The sequence below is a fragment of the Geospiza fortis genome, unplaced genomic scaffold (assembly GCF_000277835.1).
Source record: "Geospiza fortis unplaced genomic scaffold, GeoFor_1.0 scaffold112, whole genome shotgun sequence".
Taxonomy (NCBI): Eukaryota; Metazoa; Chordata; class Aves; order Passeriformes; family Thraupidae; genus Geospiza; species Geospiza fortis.
The window spans coordinates 4,863,929-4,885,365 of record NW_005054298.1 but is presented as its reverse complement, the minus strand read 5'-3'; the positions used below and the strand labels follow the sequence as shown (position 1 = coordinate 4,885,365).

The window sequence follows — 21,437 nt, the reverse complement described above, 5'->3', positions numbered from 1 at the left end:
CATATGGCTCCTGGATCATCCATGAGCACAGCCTGGTCTGTTTGTGGGCAGGAGAATTGTTGCTCCCTCTGGAATCCTCCCTTGCTCTCCAAGTCAGGATTTTCAAGGTTATGTGGAGTTGCTTTTGTTTGTTTTTTCTCCTTTCCTCTCCTTCATCACCTTGGGCACTTTTCTTCAGTCCTTTTCCCACCTCTGCCTTAACAGAAGTTTCCCAGGGGGAACTAATTTGTTCCAAATATAGATGTTTGCCAGGTTGTCCACCTTTTGTCTCAGGATTCATCTCCAGGCTCTCAGCTACTAGATAATAACATTAATCTGCACCTTCTTGTTGCTTTATTTGAGTTGGGCTGGTGATGTTGAGTTCTAGTCACAGGAACCCTGAGGTTATGATGTTAATATAGGTTTATTTATATAATTGATGTGAAAAGCAGCAGGAAAAAGCACTTGTTGTTCAGGTCTCTTATATGAATCTTCAAAAATCTGTTTTCCTAGGAAAGGTCCTGACTTTTCTCAAAAAAAAATTTAAGCACTTCCACATCCAAGAAAGGTTTATACTACTGTTATGTCAGGGGTAAGGCAAAACTTTTCCCACCAAGTTTGGCAGGTTCATCCATTGGTCCTTCCACTTGAAGGAGGGAGTTGTGTACAAATTTGCTGGGGAAGTTGTGGGAAGAGGCCAGTGTTGGTGGGTTGCAGGAATTCTGTTGATTTATCTATTAACAGAAGCTTGTTTAAGAAATAAATTTTCACTTTACCTTTCCATGTTCCTTTTTCACATTACCTTTCCAAAGTGTGTCCACTTTGCATGTTGAACATAGACTTCTTTTTTTCCACCCCCACCATTCTAATCCTATTTTCTGCCCTGAATTTGATTGATACAAGTTATTTTAATTACAATCATTCCTGGGGTCTTTTGACAACAATGTTATCAATAATTAAAGAAAAAAAATCACCTTCTTTTACTGTCTCTTTGGAAGAAAAAGAATTAATTTCTTCTGTCATGGGCAGTGCAAAGCTTCCTATCTCCATCTACACTGCCAACAAGGAGCTGGAACTCTTGATGCCTCTTAGAGAAATTGGATTAAGTGGAGTAGATCCTAGATCCTCTTCCCAGAAATATCTCTGCTCATTACCAGTCAGTTTAGTGGGTTTATATATGGTAATTTTAATGTCAGAACACAAAATAAGGGACCCAGTGGTTTTTCCTGTATCAAGATTCAGGAGGCTGCCATCATAAAACTCAGGAATGACTTTGCTTGATCTGTTGGAGTTTTTCATGACTTATCCTCTAGATTATGCAAAAGAAAGCGGTAAGAGCACAGCACTGACTGATTTTCTGATCTGCTGACTGCAAAGCTCATGTCTGTGCAGTACTGGACATCATCTCAGAGCTGATAATAACAGTTTTCCCTCTGAAAGGGAGAGTAGCTGCATAGACAAAGTGGTGACCACTTCTTGGAAAGAGGATTACCAGATTTTAGGATGAATATTGGGGTAGAATGTTGCTGATGTGATGAAGAAGAAGGTACAATTCACTTCTGAGTATTTAGATGGGGACAGAAATCCTGAGGGTGAAGAACATAGGTATGACATTTATCCTCCACTCTTACATGCAAGTCTTTTACTTCCTGTCTGCTAAAGTAGGTGTCTGTTTTTGTCACCTATAAAAGATACTAGAATTGGTAGATTTTCTTTCATGAGACATGTTGTGAGCTGTTTGAGCTTTTAGTCGCAAACCCAGGTAATGCTCTGCCCCTAATATTCAGTTCTTTCAACTGTTTAGATAATTTTAGGGCAGAACCTCATTTGTGTTCCTCCTATTAAAATCTGCAAATACTATGTTGGTCTGCATTGCAATCCAGTGTAAAGCCAGTGCTGGGATTTTGTTTCAATTAATCAGTTTGCTTGCCAGACCCTATTTTCTCACCAAAAAACCAGAGCAACTCCTAAGGACTGCCTTCCTGCTTTTTTTTTTCCTTTTACCTGTCCTACATAGGACACAAGAAATTAACATCCAAGTGTATGGGAAGGTGAAAGAGGTGGGATTAGTAAGGATGGGCTGTGGTTTGCTCCCCCACTCAATCTACAACACATAAAATTCCTTAAATCTTTTTTTAATCCAGTCTGTGGAAGTTTAGAAACTAGAAGCAGATTATCTCAGCTATGAAAATTTGCTGAATTAGAGGAAACTTCAGGGATGGAATGTTATTCAAGTACTTAAACTCACAGGTGTGGATCACAAACACAAGGTTGCATTACCAATCTCAATGAATCTGTGACTGGTATTACTGAAAATAATCAGGCAAGCAAAGATTAATCTTTCTATTCTGTGTGCTTTGCTGCTAGTGTGAAGCACAGGGTTTGGCATTTACTCATAGATGCACATATGGTGATTCCAGTTGACTCAAAATAGCTCCATTCTTTGAACCCAAAGTTGAGATACTTTTTGTGTGAATTGGAGCTCCACAGCTTTTCCTCAGTTCTATCTCTTTGACAGTAGGATGCATAGCACCAAATCTGCAGGCTTTAAATCTATCTGCAGGGAAAAATCTGTTCAGAGCAAGTTATAAACTAATTTGCACTTAGTTTGTCATAGGAAATACAAGGACTTTTCTTGTGCATCAGTTTCCTGGATTGACCTAGGCAATTTGCAGGCTGTGTTTTGGTAACTGAGTATGCTGTTATGTGTTTTTAAAATGATGTTGCAAATGGACAGGAGCTCTTAGTGTGTTTGATAGAATCAAAGAAAAACTTGATGTTGATTATCGTTACTGTTTTGTGATTTGTGTAGGGAGTAGTAATTAAATTACACTTACTTTGCAGTATTATATTTGCAACTGGACATAAATGTTTTGGGTTTTGTTTTGCTGTCTTCAACCTGTAATATTTTTTAACATTTATCTAAATACTGTACAAATCATATGTCAGTCAACAAAGTGAAACAGCATCTCTATTCAAGTTTTGTTTACTGTAAAGGTTCTGAGCTTCTTAATAAATTTTATATCAGCATCTGGATTGTCTCAAAAAAACACCTCAACAACCAACAATTCTGGATATCCTTTGTTGCATTTTTGCATCTTTTTATTTCCAGTTTTTTCTTTCATCTGTAATCCTTTCCCCTCCATTAGATTCAGTAAATAGGATCTCTTACAGGCCTAAACCATAGCCCATCTTTTATCTTTCTTTTCTGTGCTTTGCAGTAAATTTCAGAACTCTAGATGTCTGTAGTAGCTCATCTCTCACCAAACTGTGTTTCTTCAGCTCTGGAGCAGAGGTTGTAGCCAGGCTTTAATCTCCCCTGCGAGGGAGCAGGAGGAGCTGGGCCACCACCAGGTGTTCTCAGGGCTCCACTGCCTCTGTTCCTGGAGCTCTGGCCTGGCCTTCAAATGCTTCCCTGGGGCTGGTGCTGCTATTTGTTTCTCAACTCTGAAAAAGAGGGAAGATGGAAACTCATCAGTTTTGCAAAAATGTGTAAATCCTCATTCCAGGGCAGTTATTTTCTTGAATAAAGTAAAGCCATCTTCTGTGATTGCAGTTGCCCAAAATAGGGCTTATGGGTTGTGCTCATAGATTATTAACTCCAACAAAGAGAGAAACTGTTCTGCTGACAGCCATTTGTGAGTTTCGTGGCCTGTTACTCCTCCACACCTGCTGGGCTGCATATTTCTGACTCTTTGGGAAGATACCTGCTTGTTTATAGAAACAGAGTTTCAGGAATGCCAACAAAATATTTATTATGACTACTTGTTAACTCTGTAATGCAGAAATGTCTTGGACATCCAATGAAACTGTTACTGCTGCTAGATAGAGCAAGCAGGATGGATATGACAAATGCTGATTTCTTCTTTGTTTTTTCTTTTCTTAAAATGACTGTTTCAGCTTTTAGGTGTTGTCATGTTCCATCTCCCCTTCCACAGCAAATAAAAGTATAATGCATTTCCTTTGTTGATTTTTCAGGCATTCAAAAGGGATGTTCTTGCTGATTCAAGACCAAACAGTTCTGTCCAGGACTCTACACTGGGGATAAGGACATGGGACTCCTCCTGCCAGATTCCAGCTGGTTCATCACAACTGACATCTTGGCTGACAACTGTGAAAAGGATCTTCGGATTATTCGATTTTATTTTTGTGGGAGACCACAATCCCCAAACTCTAGGACATATCAGGTACTAAATCAAACACTAAGCTTTTCCATAACACTATTAGGATTGTTATTTGTTTCTTATGAGGAGTTTAGGCATTCAGATCTTACTCTTTTTTCCTTGTAGGAAATGGAAAATCCTTGCTTTTACGTCTTGCAGTAGCTGAGTAATGACAAGGAGTTGTGTTTCTTATTTCCTATGGAAAATTTGGGGTTTAATTATTTGTTATCCTTATATAGCATTTAAAATTATTATTATAAATTGTAATTGCTGATCGTGGTTATTATCCTAATTACTAAATTGTTTGTTTCTTTCTTCTTTGTTGTTTTTGAGAGAATGCTTAATTTTATTAAGACTAGTTTTGCTACAGTTTGTAGTAAGATAATTCCTACATTCAGAACTTGTCCAGTCAACAAGGAAACTTTAAAAGTTCATGAAATTTATGAATGTTTGCACACTTGGGGTGTTATGATTCATCTATTTACTTCCAACCCTTTCAAGATAAATCTATATGTGATTTTCTTTTCCTTTGAGAAAATCTTGCCTTGTTTCTGTTGGAGCCTACTTTGATTTGGAGTATCTGAATGTTCAGGTGTTTATTTTTAAAATGTGGAAGAGAAAATCTCTGAGCGTTATCCAAGAGTGTAGCTCTCAATTCTTGTTTGTGTGGATGTCTGCTGTTACAGACCACTGATAAAAGTGGTTAAAAAGAGATCATTCCTTCTAATACAAGACAGAAAAAAGTGTCATAGCAGAGGGGGTGATCCTTTTTGCAAAATTGTGTTTATTTTGGGTAGCTGTTTAGGTATGGGTGGCTTTTAAATTAATTTTAAATACTCAATAATTAACTTTTTCTTTGTCCTAAAGGTTCCATATTTCTTGTAGAATTTTAAAATAACCTTTTCTAATGAGGATGTCTGATATTCTTACTGTAAAACATGAAACTGATGCAATGAAGGGTTCAGAAGCTGAATTTAAAGATACAGACCCAGTTGAAAACCTAAAAAAATCAGGAAGTGAGGAAGAGATTCAAGTGGAAAAGGATGAAAATTGTCCTGATAACAAAAACAATATGCCGGTAAGAAGCTATTCACTTTATTCTTCACTAGTATATCATGTTAAATAACTGTGTCTTGTTGTTCTCCATTCTCTTGATCCTCTTATATGTTTCTTTGGTACAGTGAGGAAAACTTTGTTGGTTTTAGGGAAGCAAATATGATGATTATTGCTTCCTCTCTCCTCCTTTCCCCACTTCTCTGTTTATACTCATGTAAATATGACTCAGTCATTTTTAATTCTGTGAAGTAGAGGAGTGGTTTTGCTGGGAACCAGACAATTTGCCCATGTTTGTGTTTCCCTGAGTGCATATGTGAAGTCTTTCATTGTAGCAGAGCAAGGAACAAACTTGGGCTGGCTTTTGCTGCTGCTGAATCCTGACAGAGTTTGGAGCTGGGCTGTGTGTGCTGTGTTGCTGCTTGGACATGGTGCTGCAGCTCAGCCAGGCAGGGGTGGCCAGCCCAGGGCTTTTGAGCTGTTGCACTTTACAGGTGGCTCAGGTGTGGATTTTCCAGCAGAGCTGTTCAGCATAAGGCTGAAGTAATCAGCTGTAGGTAATCCAAATCCCCAGGAGCCAGAGGGATCCAGAGCTCCTGAGGCCAGCAGATCTGGCTGCTGCCCCAGCCACTTGCAGAATGAGCTGAGGAGCATCATCCTGCCTTGGTGGGCAGCAGATACTCCCTGCACCTTCTCCTCTCTGATCTTCACTGCTTGACAGCTTTTGCAGGTGACTTTTAGGTAGGAAAGCTGAGGCACTTCCTTGTACACACACTGAAAAGCTGAGGTATATAAATGGATGGCTTCTGGAGGAGGGAGAAGTGAAGTACCTGTAAGGAAGTTGTGGCATCACGTTTCAAGTGAGAAGGAGGCGCAGCAAATAGTGTGAAAATACCTTGTGTCAATGGAGAACACACTGATAAGGAAGGGTTAGGAATTTGTGGTAGCACATTTAATCTAATCTGAGATTTAGGTGTGGGACAAGAGAGCTCACTCCAGGCTGAGGCTGCCCACCTGGTCACTGAGGGCTGTCAGCAGCTCACATGAGGGGAGGAGTTCAGGAAAGCAACTGAAAATTTCTGACACAACCTACAAAACAGGCCAGATTTGTAAAAGTAAGCACAGAAGCTTGTGTTTGGCAAAAACTATTGTTGTCTATAGGAATTTTGTGTCTGTGGGTTAATACTAAGCATTTTTTTAATAAAAATCCTGATTGGGATCTGAGGGGTCTCTTGTGGGTTGCAAAAACAGGACAGTAGCTTATTAGATTCTTGTTATTGAGATTTGAGTAAAAGGTTCTTTGGGGAGTAGTTTTGTTCAAGACTAACAATTCAATATTCCACTGAGTAAAGTAAGCTTTATCTGCTGTGTTAAATTGCTTCCAGATAAATCTTGTAGACCACTGCAATAACAATAGTTTTACACTTTAATATCTGCTGGCTTTATTAAGGCTGGCATCAGTGTAAATAGATAATTTTATGGAAAAAATAAATCCTTGAAATGAAATATTTCTCCTGTAACATGAGAAATAACTGCTACTGAAAAGCTGGGAGATATTATAGCTGAGCTGGTATTTTCTTTAATTAATGGAATATTTTAGTACTGAGCCTTAAAAATTAATCTACGGTTTAGTTATTTTCATGCAGTTCAGTAATTTGGAAAAATCTCATTCACATTTTCTCATTTAACAAATTTTAGTGTGGAAATTTCGATGAGACTCAAGTGGCAAGTAAGAAATAAGCCTTCCTGCAAACAACTGCTGCTGTCTCCTCAGAGTGCAGAGGAATGAACCTGGCAGTGCTGCCAGGGGCTGTGGGCTGGCAGGGGGTTCATTGCTTGGCTGGGAGCTTGTTCAGGAGCAAGAGGTGGTGGCTGAGGTGATTATCTCACATCCACAAAATGGACTGGACACTGGGTGGTGAAGGCTGGTGGATAGAAACAGCTCTGTTGTCAGTGCATTTAGTGTGGTGTCCTGCAGTCTCCATCAGAATTAGAACATTGATGTTACATGAGCAGTTAATTCAAAACTGAGGCTGAGGATGCAGATTTCCAGAGTGGCAGGAAGACAGACAGTTACCAAATGGAACCTGGCTGCTGTGAGCAAGCCCCTTGCAACAACTGAAACAGCAGAAGTTAATGTCACTTGTGCTGTGGAGGCTGCCAGTGCAAATATATATGTCTCATGTTTGAGGATCTCCCATTTAAAGCATGTTTTATGCTAAAATACAAAACAAAAATCTGAGGTTGTCCATAGTCAAAAAAACCTTGTGGAACACTAGCAGTGAGCAAGTTTTTAACTAATGGATGGTTAAACAGTTTGATGAAATTTCAGTGGGCATAGTACTTGTCATTAAGTGCAGGTTAAATGTTATTGTGTGGTGGGAAAAAGAGCAAAGGATTTGCTGACAAATGTTAGGAAAGATTATCAGAAATTTACTGGAATTTGTTGTATACTTCTGTTTACTAATTGAGAGCTTCAGAGGATGGGTTGGGTGTGGAGGTTGTGTGGGGGTTGGGTTGGCTCTCCTCCCTGGTGGCAGAATAGGTTTGGTACCTACTGACAAACTACAGTCACATTCCTCAGTACAGGTATCACTTCATTTTTGAGTTCTTTACAGCCAAGGAAAAAACAGGCTGCGATTTTTCCTCTGTCTGAACTTGACATTCCATCAATGGAATGCTCTATGATAAATTTAATGCTCAATTTATTGAGTAGGTCATCTAACCATGTCCCATCATCAACTTTGGTCTTAGCTACACCTTCTTTCCATTGCTGTGTGCTCTTATGAATAGATTCTGAATGATCAGATAGGTTCATGCAGCACATACCATCGTGGGCCATTGAATTCAGGCATGTTTCTGGAACAGCACAGTTCAGAAACTGATAGTTATATTTTGAAATGTAACTGTAATTGTAAATTCCAGATTATTTGGAGGTTGTGCATTAATAACTGATTGGCTGCTGTGTCTGCTTTGGAGGTACAATGTGAATGAGGAAAATACCTAATTACAGTACATGGCCAGCACTCCCAATTTCTTTAAGCAGTGCAAAAGTAGAGATACTGATACAGAGAACATTTCTAAACTGGCATATTTGCAGTGAGGTTCAAGTGTCATTTAAATGGCACTGGAGACAAGAGGCTCTGTTATGAAAAGTACTTTTGCAGAAGTCATGTGCACATCAGCACTATGGTGGATTTTATGATCAAAAGGGTTTTGGTTCACCAGTCACTTGTCTCCTACCTGTTCATCTTACCCAGGCCAGGTGCCAACCAATGAATTCAGAATTCAGGGAATACAGGGTCTGTGTTGCCTGTGTCTCTGGGTGGTGAGACAGGCAGTGTCATCCACTGTAAGGACAAAGATGCAGGAAATACTGACAACAAATTAAAGATGCTGGATTTATCCTGCAAGATAGTCCCTTATGTTTTTTATTAGAAAGACTTCTGTTTTAAAACCCAAAAAAGCCTCATGGCATGAGTGCAGGGTTGTACCTATACTGTATGATAAAGGCAAGGCAAATGTTGTGTTAAGTGAGTATAATTCTGATTCTGTTTTATGCTAATGAAGCAGATATCCTTGTCCTTTGGGGTAATTAGATAATTTTTTTTACTTAGCAACTTGACATCTCTCTTCCTGCAAGTATCTTCCTTCCGTACTAACACAAACCTTGAGCTTCCCTCTCTGTTTCACAGCTGAAGTTCTCTGAAGTCTTTTTTTGCCTCTTCCCCAGCTGTTTTGGTCTTGCCAGGATTTACCTGTCTTTGTCTTCAAAATGTGGGATGTAATACTTTTCAATAGATAAATGATTGGGCAGATTCTCTTATTCTTGAGCTGCCTCCATGTCCAAGGGTGAAACAATTTTTCCATCAGTCATCCTCTACTGTGTCATGGAAAATTGCTGTCACTGCTCACTAATGCAGGACAGCCAGTAACCATGGACCACACTGTTCTTTCCCTCAGCATTCCAAAACTATCCATGGTTCTTGGGACTGCAGCACTTGACTGGATTTAAAAGCGAGACCTAATTTTGCAGAAAGGTAAAAAACTGAATGTCCTTAGAGCACTCTTTGTTGAGGTTTATCGTGTTGTGCCTCTCCTCAGAAATGCCCAAATGGTACTTCAGAAATAAAACCTCTTCTCACAAAACCTTTCACACGTCTGAGTTTGCCATCTTGTGCCTGACCTGTTTTTATCCAGCTTGTTTAGACAGCACAGTGATGATAGAGGAAGGCATGTAACAGCTCCAGATCTTTACTTTGCATTTAGTATATGTGAGCTGGTGAGGTACTTAGGAAAAAATAAAGTAGGCAAATACTCCTACTGAAAACCTGGTTATTTATATGTTTTTGACAAAGGCTGTCTTACTTCCCTTTTTATTTTGCAGTTGGAAATGTAGCATAGTAGCTGGTCTTAAAAGTTGTGTTGGTGGGGTTTTATCAAAGGCAAGAACCTAATCATTATTTTCATTATGCAATTATTTGGAATACTTGCTTTTAAACACTGTCTTGAAATCCTGCCCATAATGGCTATAAATAGGGCTTTCATTAACACAGTGTTTTCTTAAGGCAGTGAAAGTCTTTGAGAGCTGCAAATATAAAGAAATTGCCTAATTTGCACTCACCAAGGATTGCATATTCTAAATGAGCTAGAAATTATTTTTCACAAATGGGGAACATAAAGATGTTCTGTAGGAGCAAAACTTCATAAATGTAGAGAAATTAGGAAAGAGATAAAATTAATGAGCCTGAAAAGAGAGAAAATGTGCACTAACAGCTACAGTGTGCATTGGCTACCTGCTGTCCTGGAATTCTAGTGTAAGTGGTGTCATCCTCTGTCACTTTTGTCCAAGAAAGGAATAATTGGATTGTACCCACCCATCTCCAAGCTCTGAGAGGGCAGTTGCTGGTGGTGTCAGAGGAATTTGGAGTTTGTACTTCCAGGCCAGACCTTGCACCATTGGGCTGTGCTCACCTGAGCTGTCCCTGCAGCCTGGCCCCACCAGCTTTGTTCCTGTGCTTCTCACCTGATGTGTGTGTGGTGCTAACTGCTCACAGTCACTGCTGGGTCTTGGGGACTGGGGATTTGGGTTTGGACATCCTTAAAGTCACAAAGGGAAGCCAGGAGTCCACATCTATCACAGGAGTGTTGGCCAGGGCACTTGTTTCTAGATGAGAAGTTTGAATATGATGGGTGGAGTTAGACTTGTCTCATCTGTGAAGGAAAACCTCCCTCTTACAGTGGCCCTCCAGCTCTCCCCAGTGTTATTGGTGTTTAGTCCCAGCAACCATTTCTTCCTCTTTTTTTTTTAATCACTCTTATAAATAACTGAAATATGTGTGACTTATCTAATTAGTGAGCGGTAGCTCAAGGTCCTGTATAACTGGGTTGAATTCCCTCTTGTGCCCTATCAAATCTGAATCTGGGGTGTTTGCTTCCATACATTATTTTGGCTTGTGTACTGGCTTCAAAGCTTGCAAAATTTTGCAAAAGATAATTGCCTGAGTATGGATTCTTTTGCTTCTCCACTGACAGTCCTGATGTGACTTTAAATTTGCACAACTTGATTTGAACACACCTAAGCTGATTGAGGCTGGACTAATTGATAGGAGCTTGGGAAATCATCCAGTTTTTGAAATTTAGTAGCTTGAAACTTTGTCGGGGATATGCAGTGCTAGCTTTCAGAATGCAAGGAATGCTTTCAGAGGAGATCATGAAAATGAAAACATATTTTGCACGTAACAGAAAAACTCAAAGTCTCTGTGTGGTTCCAGGTATGGAAACAGTAAAACTCAGAGTCTGAATGGTTCCAGGTATGAAAGAATTTGAACTGTCTCTGCTGCTCAAAATCTCAGCAAGCTTCCTTTAAAAAGCTGGTGGTGCGTTGTTAGTTTTCAGTGCAGCTATTTAAAATTCTGTTACATAGTGAAATGAGCTCCCCTTCTGCTGCTCTTCAGCAAAGCTGGTGCAACATCCAAAATAGACATGGGATTTGAGGAAAATGAGAGAAAAATCAGTTCTGCCTTTACATGGTAGAGATCTTGCTGTAGGTGAGGTTTCTTTTTAGTGATGTTGTATGCCCTGCTAAGAAGTTCAGGTACTTGAGAGACATCTCCTGTGAGCTAAGGCAAGGAGAGCTGCATTTATGGAGTTTTCCAGTGGAGTTTCTATTCAGTTTCCTTTTTAAAGGAGGAAATATTGTCCATCAAACAACATTTGAAATTGCATTACTGATGTTAATTTCTCCTTACAAATATTAGGCCTGTGTTCACTAAAACCTGTTCTGTTAAAAGCTTGTCTATTCATCAGTTTTAGTTCTCCAGGGAAACCAGTACTTAAATTATGTGATGTCACTCTGAATGTTTCTATTCTTGTGCTGTTGGCACTGAGGGTTGAGTTAGTTTTAACTATGCAGTTAACAAATCATTAAATGCTTTTGTTGATTCAAATGTACCTTTCAGCTGTGCATACTGTAGTAAAAGCCTGGTAATTTTTTTTAAGGATCAATTATAATAGAAGAAGGACTTTGGGAGGAAAAAGCAAATTATTGCATAATAAGTTACTAAAATGGCTCTGGGAGGAGAAAACACATATTAATTCATAGTAAATTACTAAATGAAAAAAAGAAAAAAACAGTAGCCCATTTTAAAACATACTTGTATAGGTCCCAAGATGAAAGAAAAAAATCCCACGTGTTTTAAGCTGCTTATGATAGGTTATCATCAGTTATCCGTTCCCTTAGTAGAGGCAATGCTTTCCTTTTTTTTAATATAATTTTTCTAGGAAGGTTTCAGGAGTAGGAAGAAAATTTATAAAAACCATGTCACATTGCCAAGGAAATTAGGAAACAGGAATTGAAAGTGTAGCTGAGAGCTGGCTGAGAGAGTAAACTGCTTGGATGCCACTGAACATGGATAATGCTTGGTTCCTGTAAAAGTGCTCTGGTATCTATTGTTGATAAATGAAGAAGGGAAATCAAGGACAAGCCTGATGAAAGCGGGAGAGCTCTAAATCCGCCAGCCCAAAGCACCTGCTGTTCCTTTCCCAGATCTGCCCGTGTCGGTGCTAACTGTCAAAGCTTTCTCTTGTACAGCCTGTGCATTAACAAACTTGTGCCATGAGCTAATGTAACCCTTCTCTGTTGTGCCTGTCGCCAGCGGCCAGCGCAGTCCTTTGCACAGACGGCCAAAAGGTCCAAGGTACGGTAGCCCGGCGTGCTGGCATGCAAAGGGAGCCCTTCATGCTTGGTGCAGCTTCGTTACTTTGTGGGAAGTGCCTTTAGTTTTATTTTTTGGCATTGTAGCTTTGTTTTATTCTGTTGGGTTTTTGTCTTGCCTAGTTGTTTGCTTTTGTGATTTGCCTTTATATTTTTGGTGGCTTTTTATTGTTACGGAGAGAAACACTTTCCCAATATTTTATTTACTTTTCTTTAGATGTGCTCTATTGTGCTGGTAGTGCCTTCAAAAGCTGCAATTGCTTGGGTATTTTCATTCTAAAGGGAATTATTTATTCTATTGAAAACATGAAAAATGCTGTTTTCAGCCATTTTGTTTTTCATATAATGAATGAAAAAAAATAACGGCTTATGGTATATTTATATTATCTTTTATAAGCCATAGATTTTAATTTTACATACTTTCCTTTAGTCAAACACAAAGTTAAAGTTAGTTCGGAGCCTTGCTGTATGTGAAGAATATCCACCACCTCCCACAGCTGAAATATCCCAGGACCTCCAGGTAAAAATCACCTTACTGAAGTTTCTGGAACAATTTCAAGTAACTTCTTGTTCAAAAGAAAGTCTGTTGGGTATTCTTTAAATATGTGGATACCATCTGGTTTTAATTTTTTTTTTTTACTACTGATCTAATAGAGGTGATGATATCAGGTGCAGAATTTGCTGCTTTTTTTTTTTCTGAGCTATACTAGTTGATATCTGTGGGCAGAAAGAGGGGGTTTGTCAGTTCTTTTAACTCTAACTTGTTAGTCCAACAGTGCACTTGAGGGACTCTTAAACTGCTTAAGTGCTGTCTGCAATTAGTAAGACAGAAACATTGTGATTAGCATGCAGCCTAATTTATTGTCTTTGTACATTTTGAAAATGGAAACAGTTGTGATTTCTGGTGTGTTGTAACTGAATTTCTGCATATTAGTCCCAATTGCTGGTAGCTCTGTAATACATGCCTGAGGTATATCTGAATTAATCTATTAAAATTATAGAACACACTTACAGAAATTCCTACATGCTGAACAAAAGATGTAAAATTACTTTAGAGAATTTAAACAAAATCCGTGTTTCCTAGCTTTACTTCCATACCACTCTGTATTTTCGGAGCAAAACCCTGCTGCTGGCTTTAGTTCTGTGCATGAGTGAGGCCCATCAAAATGCTGGGTTTGTTCATGCCTATCAAAACAGAAATGGGCCTTTGCTGTTATTGAAAAGCTTCTAAACTGTGCTTTTGTGAAAAGTCTCCCTTTGGTTAAGAAGGAAGCAGTAGAAAGCAGGATGTGAGGGGTTTTTTTCTGGAGAGGTGGTAATTCAATTCTGAGGAAAGATGGACATTGAGAGCTCATGTAGGTTTTTGTCAAGCTAATTAAAATTTTTTGAGACTGAAACAGTAGGTTTGGACTGAAATCCTCCAGGTTTGCGGGGGTTTTGTTCCTTTGGAAAAATAGAAAAATAGTATTTTTGTAGGCTTTTACTAATATACCAGAATTTGAAGTGTTGACTAGAGGAATTCAGAAACTGAGCCTGCTACCATGATGAAAATCTAAGTCATAGTTTGGAATCGGTTGCAGAGTAAAGGATTAAAAACCAAGAGAAGAGTTATTGATGTTTACAATGATTTACAGTGCTTTTGTAATGTTGTTTCCTGTAAGATAACAAAACAGACTGAGAGATCTGGTCAAGCTGAGTTGTTCAGTCTGAAGCAGTGGAGTTTGTCAGTCACTGTAGCAAATTACAAGAAACCTGATTTGGTGGACTGATCATGAGTGGTATATTTCCAACATAAGAGGCATTAGGATTTTCCAACCTCTAGCACCTCAGAAGACCATTTGTTGAATGGTTTAAAATCAGACATTTATAAGGTGGTGTTTGTGGCCAAGTCCTCTGGGAATCTGTCCCTAGCTCTGTGCTGCCAGGTGGCCCTTGAAAGGAATCCTTGCAGCAGCAGGAGGATGTCAAGGCTGGTTCTGCAGAATAAATTGGATTGTGTGATAATGTAAGTTTGTACAAAAGGAATACCAGAAAGCAGATTGCCTTAAGAACAAAATTAGAGTTAGCTGTGAGTTTTCTTTGGAAGCAGTAATGTAGAAGAAATGGCTTATGAATCCCAATAGCTGTGCAGAGAATGATTGCAAGAACAAATTTAGTTCTTCCCTGGAGGGTGGAGAAATGTGTTGGAGAGTTAGAAGAGGGAATCTGTTACAAGTTCTGATGCTGGAGTGGAATCCTGTGGGGCACAGGTCTCCCATGGGTCTCCCTCTCTGTAACAACTCACACAGGCAATTTCTTCACCCATTTTGCCTCCTTTCCCAACCTATCTTTGGGAAAGCATGGGAGAGCTCTTCATATGTGCCAATCAGCTGCTGCAATTGGGACTAATATGCCTCCAGCCCATACTCTGAAGCATTAATTGTGCCTGGAATGTGTGGGAGGTCCAGTGGCTTGGAGAAGGAAGAGCCTGCCTTGCACAGGTGTCTCTGCAACAGGAGAATCACCTCTGATGCTCCCCTTCCTGGAAGAATCACTGCTTTGTTGTATCTCTGATTGCAACTAAAAAGTGGCTTCCAGTTTAATTTTAAGACACAAGACAGATTAAATTCAGGACAACGTTGCTGCTGATATTTGAAGAATCACAATTTTCAATTATTAGAAAGTGATAGGATGAAAAATATATGCACTTTACTAGGTAGTGGTGTGAGTTTGGGGATAACTCCATGCTCTTGTCTGTGACTGTTCATGAGTCACCCCTTCACACCAGCAGCTCCAGCAGGGTGAAATTCCTGATGCAGGTGGGTGCAGGAGGCACTTAGCAAGGCACCACTGGCTGCTTCTCCTCAGGCGGCTGTGATGGAAGAGGGTGACAGACCAAAGAATTTGTCTCAAGCAGATGAATTTGTTTTCTGATCTATGTTTCTATTTTCAATTGCAACATGAAGGAAGATACTGCTTCTTCCTGAGAAACCTAGATAAGAGCCTTGCATATTTTTGATACTTGTTAAAAAGCACTGGCAGCCCTTTACTAAAAGGTACTGTGAAAGTATGAGCTTACAAATGTATTGTGAGAGGAAGAACATAACTGTGATATGTTTGATCTTTTGTCTTTGTAACACTAACTATATTCTCTTGCCATCATTTGTGTAAACATCAGGTTGTTCTGACTATTTTCCAGTACAAAGTACAAGCACTAGCAAAGGGTGATCCAGTTCAGCCCTTTCTAAGGAAGAGCTGTTTTCATATGAATGACAGTAGTTATTATGAGTAACAAGTAAATAAATCTTCAAAAGGTTGAACTTTCTAAGCAAAGTAAAATAGCCCAATGGAGAGGGAGTGGGAGGAGAAGGCAAGGGGATGTAACGTTAGTTTCTATTGACTTGTGTTGTTTTTTCTGGTAGAAAGCCCAGCTTCAGCATGCAGGCCTTTGAGATATATTCTTACCTTTTCCCAAATGTGTTAAGCTGGCAGGATTTATCAGGTTTTGTTGGTTTGGGACATTTTCGTGTTTGTTCAACTTTTTCTTGTTTAATCCAAATTGGGTGACAGTTTTCTCTTCTAAAATGAGAGCTTGGGACGGGTAATCAGAGTTAGGGCAAGGAGTCTGTTCAGTCCAAATGCCAGCAGAGGCCTGCTGCAAACAGGGTGGGATTAAGAGAGTTTTATAGGGGAAGAGAAGTTAAAAGATTTTTCAGCAGCTTTCCAGTCAAGTAGGTCATATTTAATTAGATGCTACAGTTTTTATAGCATGAAATCACAAGAAAGTGCCCTTTGGTACCCAGTTCTGGTGTATCACACTTTGAAGTAGAGCTGGTGGTAGTAGCAGAACTGGCTGTTCAGATGGTGATTCCTTTTTTTAGCTCTTGTTGGGGAAGGAAGTATGAAAATGATTACTTGCTGAGATCCTTTGACTAAACTATTGCTGTCTGCATTACTTGGAATGAGTTTAGAAGTTGCAGTCACTTTTCTAGTGAAGAAACATCAGACTGTGAAAATTTCCTCAATTTACTGATAGTTTTGTAGAGTATTATTGTAACATGGAGGATTACACATTGGTGAATCCAAGTCAGGAAAAATTTCTTAATAGGACAGAAATATTTCTTTCTCAAATAAAGGTTACACAGCTACTTGGTGAATGGTGAATGTAGAGCATTTTGTAGTGACAAATCAATTGCTCATTTTAATTACCCACAGGTTTATGAGGCAAGGACTCCTTAAGGTTTGTAGCTAAGTGAATTCTCAAGACAGGAAAGAATCAGATGAGAGAGTTCCTTGCTGGTGACTTGCTGCTATTTATCAGATGTGCTTGTAGATCCCATCCAAAGCTGAGGTAGCTTCATTGACACTGAGTTGTTGTTTAGTGGGTGTTCATAAATTAAGAAGTTTAATTGGAACATTTATTGTGTGGAAAAGTCATAATGAAAGGGAGAGCTGGTAAAACTCTCAGTGATTCTTTCCCTCATTGGAAGAAGTTGTGGCCCCAGATCTGCAGATGGGAGCTTGTGTTGGGCAAAGCCCAGGTGGTGCAGGGCTTCCCCTGTGCCGGCACAGGCAGGAGTGGCTGCGGGCTGGGCACGTGAACAGCTCCAGCCTGGTGGATCCTGGCTAAATTTAACTCTGGCTGCATTCCACGGCTGAGATCAAGGCTGTGCAATGACACAAGAGCAGAGCTTAGAGCAAGAGCCTGGATGTGGGTAAGAAGGGGCTTGAGGGAAGAGTGAGGACTTGTGTGGGAAAGGATTAAGGTGCAGGGCAGAAGAGGGACAGGCAGGAGTGCGTGAGGGGCAGTTCTCTGGATTGGGAAGGATTGGATGTTGTCAGGAATGTGCAGGTGACAGCATGGACTCAGCAGGCATCTGGGGGAGCAGAACTGTCATTTGAGGGACTTAGAACCAGACTCCCCTGTCACCTTTTGACAGGACTTGGCCACTGCTCCCGTGGGAGTCCTTCAGGCACGGTGACTCCATTGCTCCCAAACTCCTCAGCTCTGGCTGCCTGTAGTGTGTTGGTCCTCCACTGACAACCTCCTGAAACAGTAAAGGGGCATGAAAAACAAACTGCAGCCTTGCACTGTTCAGGGTATTTAGGGGACCATTATGTCACTAATTTCAGAGGGAAACTTTTTGCTGTATTTGAGAAACAGGTTTTATAATAGTTCACCTACTGGTATAAAACCACGGATTTTGAGGTGATTGCACACAAAGCTACTCTATCAAAATACACAGGAAGTTATGAAACTAAGCCTTGATGACAGGTCTGCAAACTTTGCCTTGATATATTGTACTGTAAATATTTCCCCTTTTTGTGGATCTGGAAATGCTGGTCTTAGATAGATAGAAATTTTTGTTTTGTTGTTTTTCTTAGTATGAACCAAATCAAAACCTGAAACAAGCTTTTACAGTAAAGAACTGTGAAGAATGGGGAGGAAAAAAGCATTGTGGATGAGACATTACTTAAAAATATAGAGGCAGTATAAAATTTATACATCTGAAAAAACAGAATATTTTCTTACACATATGGAATAAGATACTTCAAATTCATTTTGCAATAGCATTCAGGGCCTGGAAGTGTGCGTAAATTCTAAAATGTCTGTGATCTTTTCTATGCCTTCTCTGTACACTCTGATTTACTGATAAATAATTTCATTGTGTGGTAACATGGAGCACATGTGGAATCAGAAAGAATATGTAAACAATTTTTTTTGTTGTTGCTTCATTATTTTGCAGGTAATATAGTACAGAACAGTTCTCCTGCAGGTATTGTTTGAAATAATTTGTGTGGTGACTGATTTTTACTCTTTGACAGGAGACAATTCAGATCCAGTTGTCACAGTCTTTTGAAAAAGAAGAAAAACCTGCAAAAGATGAATCAGAAAAGGAAAAATCCAGTGATAAACTGTCCAGAAAAATGTTATCAAGAGGTTTGCTCTCTCTCCTTGTGTTATTCAATATACTGTATAGATAAAGAACATATGAAAATACAGTTCTGCTTCCAGGTCTTCATTGCATAAACATTGCATTATTTTTTAAAATTTTATTTGCAAATGCAGCAAATAGATCAGACACCTTTGAGCTAGAGGAGGAATTGGTCCCCAAGGAAGGAGAGCTTTAGAGACTTCATCAAACACTCCAGCAAATGCTTTTCCTTTCTGTCCTGTCTGATTGTGCAGAGCAGCATATAAAACCAGCTGTTTTCTCAGTTGTGTCCAAGTGTTCTTTAAGCTGACTTTACGAGTCAGTGGAAGCTCCTGTCTTGTTCCTGGGCTTTGTTATAACAGGACTTGTGAAACTGAAGTGAGAGTGGCACAGCTCCCTTTGTACTTTTTCTGATCCTCATTCACCAGGTGTCTGTGTTCTCCTTTGTTTATTTTACTTCTGATAGTATCTGGAATTTTTTCAGTAAAGTTTGGGAGTAAGGGTAGAACTACATAAATAGAAAGGACAAGTATTATGTTTTCACTTAAATATTCCTGCCTTCTGGATTAAAGTTACAGTCTGTGTGCTGAAAATCTATGGGTGTTAATCTGAAAGAGAGCTGTGAAATCAATGACATAAACTATCAGTTTATGTCCATGCTGCCTGATGCCTCCTACAGGAGTTTATGCATTTAAGTTGGCAAATAATTTTTCAGCTCTTCCTTTAAATATCCAGAATATTTACCTAAATACCTTAGATCAGACAGAGTATAGGAAATAGCTTTAGAGTTGGAATTCTTTTTGAGACAAGTGGCACTTGTCCAACTCATGTCCTGCAATTCCAGAAGGTATTCCTCATGTGGAATTTCTGTGCAGCTTGTCCCAGCTGGCAACCAGGTATTTGTGAAATAAAAAGCACTGGGATGGAGAACTTACTTTACATTTATAAATCTCAGTCTTTGAAATGATGCCTTAAACACCACCCCCAAATACCCAACAGGTAATGATGGGGGGTTGAGAGCAAAGTGATAAAATGCCTGTGGTAGAGGTGGCTGTTCTGAATTCAACCACTCTCTCCTCTAAAGGTTAATTACTTCCCAATATAGGATATGCCAAAACAGAAAATTAGGGAATTTTAGCATCAGTTCTAGTAATTATCACTAAATCATTGCTCACTTGCAAATTAGAAAAATTGAAGTAAATTATTACTGAATCTTAACATTTTTACCAGGAATAGCCTTTTTTGCCTTCTCTTCAGAATCAAAAGTAATTGCAAACCATAAATGTTCAGACTTGGTTGGTTTGCATTACACTCTCTGGGCAGCTGCAAGAGATGGGACCTGGACATAAGTTTGAGTTGTGTCTAAGTTGAGACTAGTTTAACACATAAGTAGTTCTTGGAAGACACCTAGTTCCAAAAATACTGTTCCAGCACCTGTTGGTTTGAATCCTAGCACCTAGAACTCAAAGTTGCTTATGTAGGGGAAGATGTGGGGTTAAATCGTTCCTTTCAAGGACAGATTTAGGGGATAGTATGTAACTGAATACTTTCCTTCACTGAAACTGGAAAGGAGGGGGAAGATTGAGACTACTTTTGGAAACATCTAAACATGATGTTGTGCAAAGCCCAACAGAACAAGGATTTTTAGTAATGCAAAGCACCACCTTGTGAAGGTTAAACTGTTACATTCTGAATTACAAAATTTCTTTGGGCAACATCCAGTGGTTGAGTAGATGGGCTGCTGCTGCTCCACAGATGTGTACACGCACTGCAGTGTGGGATAGTGAGAAAATGTGGCAGGCTGATGGAAATCAGGTCTCTCAAGGTGATTACCTGCTTCACAACATACAGCCAGTTATTATGAATAGTGGTGTTGTTGAAGCTTCTGCATTACCCCTGATTTAGGGGATAGTGGGTGGTTGTGGGTTTTCTGTTTTGTTTTTGACTTGTGGGCCTTTCTCCTGGAGACTGGAAGCATTTAATTTTGGCAATAAAGTACTTAATGGTTATATAGTAGTGATCCATACATAGTTTGTTCAGCAATAATTGGAAAACAGCTTCTTCAGAGTATAATTTTGCTCTCTTCCCCCTTACTCTTAGATTCCAGCCAGGAGTATACAGATTCCACTGGTATAGATCTTCATGAATTTTTAGTAAATACATTAAAAAACAATCCCAGGTAAGAATCAATAATGTCAACTTTCTTTGTTTTTCTTTCTTGTTGCCTGAGGCATCACACTACCTGGGTTTTTTTTTTTTGTTTGTGGTTTTATTTTTCCCCCTCTTAAATGTCTAACTCTCCATGTCAGTTATTCAGGGTGAGATTCTGTTGCACAGACTGTCTGAAACACCACTGTAATTGGTTTGCTTTTTGAGCAGTGGTTCAGGACATTGAAGTGGTTTAAATGCTTTTAATGCTTAATATGCAAATGATGTGTTCAGTCTATGTGCAATTCTCTCCCCGAATGGGCTTCAGGACATTGTCTCTAAACCTTGTACTGTCTTGGCACCTGCTTGTTAGAGACCAAACTGCCTTCTCTGACCCTAATCTGTCTTGCACTGAATTTATAGATAAAGGCATTTTTTAAAGCTGTACCATATAACTATAGTTAGAGATTTTCATTCTGCACGTGAGAAACCAAATCTGACCTAATCCAAGTCCATCATTTGTCAGCAACAGAGCTGAGCTGGTTCTGTTGCTCTGAGGTTTGCAGTCTGTCCCTGTCTTGTTTGTTCTTTCCCTCACTGGGGTTTTGTGCTGGCTTTGTGGCTGTAGTGCAAGGCAAGGAATTAACTTGGTGCCATTGTGCTCTGCCACAAAAGCTGTTTCACTGCTATTTGTTATTCATTAATATTATAGGTAGGACTTCCAATGTGATCATTTATTTGGATTCCATTTTATTCAGAATAAATGTGACACGAGCCATCATATGGCCATAGCCATAGTCCTGCAGAGTAAAATCAGAAAGCACAGACCTCTGTGAGACTTAGTAGGTGGTTCCTGTTTGAAGCCATGAAGCATCCCAGTGGAAACAAGGAATTGTAAGTGCAGAGCTCCATGTGTTTCCACACACAGTGACTGGGAAGCTTCGTTTCTTGATGTGCACAGAT

General features: G+C 39.5%; 1 protein-coding gene across 1 annotated transcript in view; it reads left to right on the top strand.

The window, feature by feature from the left end:
* Window positions 1-21,437, top strand: part of R3HDM1 (R3H domain containing 1) — an 83,573-nt gene that overhangs the window by 21,207 nt on the left and 40,929 nt on the right. The window contains 6 exon segments of the mRNA XM_031057364.1: window positions 3,958-4,166; window positions 5,010-5,220; window positions 12,353-12,394; window positions 12,842-12,931; window positions 18,217-18,331; window positions 20,427-20,505. Coding sequence (XP_030913224.1) covers window positions 5,050-5,220; window positions 12,353-12,394; window positions 12,842-12,931; window positions 18,217-18,331; window positions 20,427-20,505 — 497 coding nt within the window. The 5' untranslated portion in view covers window positions 3,958-4,166; window positions 5,010-5,049.